The 9,247-nt window shown below is 38.3% G+C and overlaps 1 protein-coding gene across 1 annotated transcript in view; it reads left to right on the top strand.

Annotated features, from left to right (window-relative positions):
- Positions 1 to 3,807, top strand: part of LOC104530232 (TBC1 domain family member 14-like) — a 16,932-nt gene extending 13,125 nt beyond the window's left edge. The window contains exon 2 of the mRNA XM_010174760.2: positions 3,595 to 3,807. Coding sequence (XP_010173062.1) covers positions 3,595 to 3,760 — 166 coding nt within the window. The 3' untranslated portion in view covers positions 3,761 to 3,807. The remainder of the gene's footprint in view (positions 1 to 3,594) is intronic.
- Positions 3,808 to 9,247: the final 5,440 nt, after the last annotated feature.

Below are 9,247 nucleotides of genomic sequence, written 5' to 3' on the forward strand. Positions count from 1 at the left end.
TTTGTGGCTTTTGATAACTTTATGCCTTTTACAAGTTTTGAGACTTTTTGGAATACATAAAGAGCATGGACACTAGCAAAACACCAGGACTTAGGCACAGACAGAGGAGGGAAGGAGAGGAAAAGGAAAGTAAGTTGCTCTGTACAGAATGGGAATTGTATATTGACCATGCCTGGTGCTTTCAGTTCAGAGTGTGTGTGTGTGTGTGTATATATATATATATATTTATTTTTTTTTTAAAGGGAACTGGAAATCCCTGATACAGTGCAGAGAGAGGAAGAGATGCCTGGTGGAAATCATGTAGACAGAGAAAAGTGAGCTGAGCAAGTGCTGTGCCATCTGGTAGATAAGCTGTAGAGCAGATGCTCCCTCTAAAGGGAAAACAGATAGTTGGGACTGTGGAGTTGAGAGCAAGTATGAGAGATTGACTTTTCAGGTTTAGTTCATTTTATTGCAGGTGCTTCCAGCAGAGAGTTGTTATACTTTATCATTCCAATTCATCTTTATTTTGCTCTGAGGATAAATCTTAGAATCGTTGAATAGTTCAGTTGGAGAAGACCATTACGATCATCTGGTCCAACCGTAAACCTAGCATTGCCATGTGCACCGCTGAAGCATGTCTCCAAGTACCACATCTACACGACCTTTAAATACCTCCAGGGATGGTGACTCCATCACGTCCCTGGGCAGCTTTTTCCAGTACTTGACAACTCTTTCAGTGAAGTATTTTTTCCTAATATCCAACCTAAACTTCCCTTGACGCAACTTAAGGCTGTTTCCCCTTGTCCTATCACTTGTTATTTGGGAGAAGAGACCAGCACCCACCTCACTAAGGTCTCCCCTCAACCTCCTCTTCTCCAGACTAAACAACCCCAGTTCCCTCAGCAGCTCCTCATCACATTTGTGCTCCAGACTCTTTGCCAGCTTCGTTGCCCTTCTCTGGACACGCACCAGCACCTCAATGTCCTTCTTGTAGTGAGGGGCCCAAAACTGGACACAGTAGAGACCTACTGCTGCTCTTAAAATCCCTCAGAGGAGATTGAGGGGATTATTGGTTGTATATACCTTTGCTAACAACTTCTGATGTTGACAGATAGGGAGGGAAAATTGCCTGTTAGTCCTTTAATTTTGATGTTACTGCTGTGCTAATGAACTGTGGTGAAAGCCTTCTGCTTGCAAAAGAGGATTTGAATGTGCACAGAACTGTCACACAGGTGTGCTTCCTTGTGGGGCTCTTTCAGGTGTCCTTCATGGTAGAAGTTCTTGTTTTCACTAAAACAGCATGTAGTCTGGAATTTAGTTTGCTTGCTTCTGAAGTAGTAACAACCTGAAATAAAACCTTTTGCAAGAACAGCCAGCCTGTCTTGCATTGTGTCCTGTGGCAGTGGTTTTGATTGTTATTCCTGTCATGTTCTCCTTTTTGTTCTTAGATATTTTTTTTTTTTTTTTAGAACTTGCTTGTTATGTCTCCATTTGAAATTAACTATGTATATATATATACAGAAGTAACCTCCTCTCTGTGTCTCTTTACATTTATATCCCTGGTAGCTGTCTCTAATGATCTTATAAATCCATATAAATCCATCATCTTACATACATGTTGTGCACTTGGTCAGGGGTAAGAAGGTACTTACATGCAGAAACTCTTCAGGGTACTAAATGCTCAAGCAGAACGGATTCTTTATATTGCCAAGGTGAAGGAATTGCTGGTGAAAATAAAACAAATTCAACTGAGATACCCAGCACTAGCAGTCGTAGTGGTAGCAGTGTAGTCAAACTTGTTGATTAATACTCTAGTTAGATTATAAACCTGTAAGTAGCTTTGCAGCCGAAATGATGAGCTACAGGGAACTCGTAACACTGAAATGGAGTATGCCAGTTGTAGAGACAAAGCAAATCTTTGGTTTTGATTCAGTAATTATACTGAATCAGTATAATTATAATTGTAGAATTATAATTTCATGCTTTGAAAAAAAGTGGAAAGAGGGAAGTATGTTTCTACATTTTCCATGCTGCTGCTCTTTAGTGCTTTCCCTATAGTTGTTCCCCCTACATCTTTATACTATTTTATATTTTGAGTGAGGTAGGGAAAAGCAGAAGGGGATTTGTAGAAATATAGTTACTGCTTAGCTTTGACATCAGTTGTTATTGACTCGTGTGATTTCTGTACCTAAACACTTTGTTCTTATCTTTTAATATGATTATCTGTTCCTGGTTTGTGTTTCAAGGTAACTATAACCTTGTGATACAGAAGCATGTGATCATTTGTGTAAATACAGGCATATTAAAGGATGGCAGTGCACCCTGTTAACCTCATAACACATTCCAGCACACTCTGATGTTTGTGCCTTTATTGTTTTCCTCATATTAAATATTTCTCCTGTATTCCAAGCGATATTATCTCTTTTGATGTATTTATGATATTGTTCATGCTGATCCAAAGTGTCAAAGAAAACCAACTTTTTTGTGTCCAGATCATTCCTATTGCAGATGTGTATTTATCCCTTTTAAAATGTGAAGTGCAATATAGTTTTATTTCCTAACCTGACACACTTTATGAGTAAGAAACAATCTGTACTTGCTGAGTCAACCCACTGGGCATTAAAGTAGTAACTGTAGGTAAGGGAAAGCACTAGTGCTGGACTGGAAGCATCTGTGGGATGAAGGTGCTATAGCTGCCTATTGGTTGAAGTAGCAAAAATACTTTTGTCTCAATTGAATTTCTTTTTTCTTTTAAATGAGGGAGAGACAACCTGTAGTCAACCTCCCAGAAAAACCTACCAAAAGGTGGGTAAATAATTGAACTAACTTGGACATATTTGAATATTTGCTGAACTAGACAGTAGGACAAAAGAAAATCTGTTATTTTAATAATCCAGACATGCAGTGGATGCAGAATGTCTGTTGTGCTCTTAAAGGAGTTCATGAAGACTGTTCTGTACCATATTTCCAGTTTTGGAATAACATAGTTGTGGTGAGAAAACTCAAGTCTAGCATATCACTTTATTGACATTGCTTGTTTTTAATAATAAAAAAATAACTTTCAGTGGCTTTATGTCTGGCTTTGACTATTACTAGAGTGTTTAAGCTGGTTAATTTGAGACACTTCAGAGAGACTCCAGAATTAATGTGTTTTCATAGCTGCTTTTAAGGTTATTCAGGAAAAATAGTCTTTTATGGAAGCAGATCAAATGCAGTAAAAGGCTACTATGTCTGCAACTTTTTTGTGATTTTTGATAATGGTGTGTTGTAACAGGTGGGTGGAGAATATTTATGCGGCAAGAGGTTTTAGTGTCTTAGTCTTACTTTAAGAGTGAGGCTGAATGATCTCAAGGGATGCTAAAAAGGAAGGCTACTTTTAGAATGTTGCAAATGAACTTTTTTTAATCTACTAAAAAGTCTTATTTGACCAAGTGCATTGCCTAGTATGGTGATAATACTGTGTAATGTACTTCTTGAGGATGGGAAACCATGTCTGCCAGCACAAGCACAAAAGAAGTTCAAATATGTGATTGGGATACATAAGGTTATCAAATTGTCTATCCCTCTGTTTGTTATAATTAATCAACCTTTTTTTTTTTTTTTTTTTTGTAGGAATTTGTTTACCAGAAAGCAAAGTTCAAGATTTGAAAAACAAAATGATGTGGGGTGGAAGTTGTTTGGAAAAGTACCTCTCAGAGAAAACTCACTGAAAGATCCAAAGAAAATACAAAAGGTACTTGCTGTGTTAGGATTAGTGGTGAATGTAGAAGCCCGTTAAGTTTATGATCTGTGTATATGACTGTGAAGCCTCTTTGTTTAATGAGTGTTGCAGTTGTTATCCCGCAACGTCAAAGAAGTTTCTTCATTGAAATTTTACTTCCATCCTAACAGTGCTGTTCAGAAGAATGTGTTCTACCTGGCCATTATGTTGAGTACTCCATGGAAACACTTTGGTATAAAGCATTTCATGTGAAGATTCAAAGCATGTGAATGCGTATGAATGTTTTTTATAATCAAGATTAGTAGGTATTTTGAAAATCCATTTTCCTTGTTCTGACTTTCACTGGTTTGTGGCCTTTGTGTCATAGACTCGTCTATAACTTGCTGTTTGAAGGGAAATTGTGTTCTGCTGCGCCTTGGCTTATTTGTGCTTAAATAGTTACTAAAAATACATAAATTCACAATAGAGTGATTGAGGTAGAGTGACAGAAACTTGTGTTGGAATGCTAGTTTCACCCATTCCTTGTTTTGTGAAGTATTTGCAGTTTGGAGTTGAAATTTTCCATATGAGGGCCTTGATGAAAATTTGGTTATTGACTTGTTCCAACTTGCTATGTTGGAACAATATAATACAGTTTGGGATAAGTAAACAGAATTTTTTTTTTTCCTTGAGCAGTATAGTTCAAAAGGGAGTGTTCATTGAAATGTTTATTGAAGTGGTTCTATGAATAGAGAAAAACTTTAAAAGCCTCAGAAACACCAGAGAATTTCGGTTTCTCCCTGTCTTCATTGCTGCTTAACTAGCTTCGACATTGGTTTTTATGTGTGTGTCTGTTGCTTATATTTGCCAGTAGTTAGATCCATAATTTGTCAAATTTTAGCAGCTGTTTTTGGGAGTGGGAGAGGTGAGTGAAGAGGTTATACAAAAATCTTTTCAGGCCTTTCTTAGTGTGTCATAAGAGAATAAAAACCACAGTGAAAACCCTTTCCTCCTTCTCTGTTTATCACTTCCCAAGCTATAGCATTAGCACACTGTTGAAAACATAAAATTTTGGAGGACTGGTTCTATTGCAGATAAACCCAAGCACAGTGAATCAAATAACCTGCCTTCCCAAGGAGGAAAAATCTTGTGAAATTCAACTCTGTGGTCAGTAGTGTATAAGCTGCTCTCTCGATGAGTAGAAAACATTCTCTTTCAATCTCTCAGTTGAACTAGGATTTTTGGATGGCATATAGGTATTTTATGTGTTTGGGGCTTTTACTGTATTTCATTTGGTTCTCACTTCCTTGTTCAAACCACTGTGGGAATAGAAGGTTTGCATGGAGAGAGACCATACAGTTAGAACTTCAAAACCAACTGCTGTGTGTGAAATGAGAATGCTGATTTGAAGGACTGTGCTACTTGATTTAGGGTAAAGTGCTCTGGAAATCCAAGTGTCTCATGTGACTGTTCTCAGCTGTAGCTAGGCTGTTAATTTAAGTGAAGTTCAAGCAGCTTTTTGAAGTTGTCACAATGATCAACCATTCAGACTTATCTACAGCTTGTCTTGATACAACTAATGGTTCTGAAGTGTTCACCAAAGATTTTTGATGACACAATTGAAGAGGCTTAATAATTGCAGCATTCTGACACTTAGTGTGTTTTATTGTAGTCATCTCTTCTTTGATAAGTGGGTAAATCATTTATCAACATTTTATGGTTGTTGCTGGTGCTGTGAATATCCGAACTATCTTGCATCATGAGTATTCAGTGTTCATTACAACATTGAATGGTTGTATTAAATTTGTTAGGAAAAAAAAAATAGCTATTAAAGAATTATGTGGTATGGCATCCAACCATTACTGAGTTTCTGGCAAGACTGCAAGTCTGAAACAATTGTTACCAGTGCCTATTGGATAGCAATAACTAATCCTTCCTAGTATATTTGGCACTTTCCTGAAGTTATTTTTGACATGGAGAATTTCTGAGACATGGGTAATGCTGTAAATAACTAATCCAGCCTCACCCACACCCAGAAGCACATCTCAATTTAGGTTACTGCTCACAGGTTGCTTTGACAATGACAAAGTGGCACTTGTGTTGCAGATTTTTTTGCCCATGGAGAGGCATGCTTTAGCCCTTTGATTTGTGCCTAAAAAACGGTGGAGGAGGTGATAGCATAGGCTATTGGGATGATGCCTGTTGGCCAAGACCAGTTCCTTCTCCTTTCTGGAAAAAAGTGTATTAGGCTGGAAGAACAAATGCTCTGCATCTGTTTCTATCCTGAGGTGCACATTTATTTCCAAAGCCAGAAGAGTAGGAACTTGAAAGATCCTTATCTCATGTGTTGAAGAATTTGGATGTATGCAATGAAATGTGGGAGTTGGGGAAGAAGATGGCTGTAATCAAGGTAAATGTTTAGTGTCCTAGCAAATGATTTCAGTGTCTGTACTTTTTCCTGTGGGGCATGAAACAAGGTGCCTAAAGCATGGCTTGTATAGGTGGCTGGCAATTGTCTGGGCTTATGTATGCTTTACTAGAAATTTGGCTTGGGGTTTTTTTGTTTTGGTTTTGTTTTGTTTTGGGTTTTTTTAAATTGATTTTTCTTTCCAGAAGTGCTGGGGCCTTCCTTAAAGCTCAGGTTAGTGGGAGTTACACTTGCATTAAATGAAATCCACTATAAACACCAAGTGCTCTGAGAAGCCGATCATTTGGGGATGCACAGTTGGTGACTGGTTTTGAGCTTGAGACTCCGTATCTTGATCACCAGTGTTTCATGCTTGACTACTGCACTGTCTTATCCAGAGACATGTGGAAAACACTGTGGAAGAGTCTTACATGAACTTGTCAGTATGGGAGCTGGGTCTTGAGAACTGTGCAGGAATCCCAAGGCCCTGAACAACGATGGCAACATCGTAATTGTTAATTGAATGACTGAACACTGTCAGCTCTACATACTGAGTGAAGTGTGTAGAGCACACAGTCCAAGTGGAAAATATCACCTATACAGAAGGGACTAATTAAAAATCTAAGTATTCTCTTAACATAGCATTGTGTGTAACTTCCTATACACTTAAAGGAAACCAAACTAGAGGGAGAAAAGGGGTAGTCAGTTTCTCTGACATCATGAGAAATCGGAATGGTTTTGAGCCCTCTGCTATCTGTTGATCTCTTGAGCTAACGTAAGGATTCATAGCAGCAGTCACCTGTCACTCCATGCCATGAATATCTGATTATATTTCACGACTGGGCTTATGCAAACTTCAGGAGAAATGGTTAGACATAGCTCACGTGCTGCTGGCCACAGTTATCATGGGTATTGCTTCCTTCCCATACTATACTTTATTCCTTCGGTCTTCTGTGTGTGCAGTATTATCTGACTTCCTTCATGGGTCTCAGTGCTCTGGCAGACTTATTTCAAATGCTTTGTGCTGCTGACACGAAGAACAAAATAATTGTGCATTGGTGTGCCCTTGTAACTTAACTTTTTATCACTCTGCCTCTTGAGTATTCATTTGGATTTGTACTGAAGATATACCCAGTGCCCCGTTAAAGGGTTTCATGCCTATTTGCTGGTTGCAGAAAACCGACAGCCTTCTGGGAGTCTTGTTATTTGACATACCTCAAGTCTGGGAAGTGGTGGAGGTGTAGTCTGTGCCTTCCTCATGAGCTTAACCCTCTCCCTCTGGTTCCAGTTCCTGTCTCTGTTGCTGTGGGTACTTGAAACAGGGGTTGTTTATTGAGCAAGAGCCTTTCCGTTCTCTGTCTGCTCAGACTTGAATTCTGATTCTTTTCAGGGAAAAAAAAACCTCAAATGTATTCCTACCACAGAATTCAGGTCTTCCTGCAAATTGTCTGTTCACAGTGATGTTATTTTCTACATGGTAAAATGTTCATTAGCCCATAGATTGTAGGAGACTCAGTCTGCCTGACTACAGAGGCTCTTGAGTAGTGTTTCTGTTAGTGAAATCTTGGTCTAAGTTAATTCTGAAAGGCAGCTTAGAGGAAAGGTGATAAATTCTTCATTGTGATTTTCATTTGATTATGGTTTCCCATCTTGGGGAAGAAAAAAAAAAAAACAAACAACCAAATTGCATGTAACTTTAGACTATGGAAAGTCCTTTGGATTATTTTAAGGTGCCATAAAATAGCCTGACTGCAGTAGTAGCTGTGGTTATCGATTCCTGTTTGTATCTGTCCTCAAGGTTCACATAGGGAACCCTAGGGAAATCCATCTGATCGTACCTGCTTGGTATGAAGCTCTTTGTGCACAGGAACTAAGGTGACTGAGCTACCAAGTGATCCTTTCTCAAGTCATCTTCTTTTGCTTCTGGACAGACATCAAAGCAATCCTTTGTGCCAGGTCACTAATTAGAGCGCTGAGACTTTCCCATTCATTTGACTGTGGACTTCTATAGTGAGTTCATTGGTATGTTCCTGGTTCCATTTTTTAATTCCTTTATATTTTTATTTTCCAGAATGAGATGAACAAAGGTAACTGCAAACAGTCTTTTGAAAGATAAAGATGTTTGTGTACACATTTTTTAAACTTATATGGAGAATAATCATTAAAGACATTTGTACTGTACGTTGTTCTGATACTTTCCCAAAATAATCTCACCTGGGATTGAAAGAAATTTGCAAGAAAGAATACAATTTTAAGGTATGTGTTTATGTAAAACATGAAAGAGGGGAAAAAAAGAAAGTAGTTGAAAGTGGCTAAAGATTGTTCTTAGAAATACCAATTCTTATTTCCTTCTGGCCTGCTACTTAATAAATGATGAAAACTCCAGACCCTCAAACTTCAGTTGCCATTCACAAGTTGAGTGTTGTTATACCACAGATGAAGATGGCTGTACCTGTACAGCTGAGGCCAGACACAATTTATAAGGAGCAGGAGCATTTTTTCTGCCTGACCTCTGACCAAAAGAATGGTCAGACAGGTTTTTGAGCACATAAGCCTTTACTCAAGTCCTGTGAAAACTTATAACAGCACTCACTTGTTCAACTAGTATGTGTTAGACATAGCATCATAGTCTGTTTTAACAATGTGGGAATTAAAGCCATTCCAGCTAAGCTGATGTTTGGCCTACTTTTGCTGCTGGCTAGTATACATGAATATTTCTCTTTTGATGAAGAATATTATTGGCATAGGCTAAGGCTGGATTGCTTTGTATCATCACCAAGAGGTTTTATACAGTTAAATGTTTTAAGGCTTAAAAGCTGTCAGAAAAATAATCTCATCTGAGAAGCTGGAAGTACATTTACAATGTAAGTTTGCTTGATTAATTTTTTTGTATCAATTATCTTCAGGAATCCTGCTTGAGCAGAACTGGTTATGCTAGTTGCTTTTGTAATTGATGTGTGAAAATGCACTTAAAAGTCAGATGACAGTGCTTGACGGAGAGTAATAACTGCAGTTAAATTATCTTCCCTTCCAATAGACGGTAGAGCTGAGTGAGCTCGGCTTTGCAGCTGCTCTTTCTTTCAGGAACTCTTTTCAGGATTGGCAAGAACAGCAGATGTAAATACCATATGTTTGCAACTTCCCCCCCCGCCCCCCCC

The sequence above is a fragment of the Antrostomus carolinensis genome, unplaced genomic scaffold (genome assembly GCF_000700745.2).
Source record: "Antrostomus carolinensis isolate BGI_N321 unplaced genomic scaffold, ASM70074v2 scaffold3159, whole genome shotgun sequence".
Lineage (NCBI taxonomy): Eukaryota > Metazoa > Chordata > Aves > Caprimulgiformes > Caprimulgidae > Antrostomus > Antrostomus carolinensis.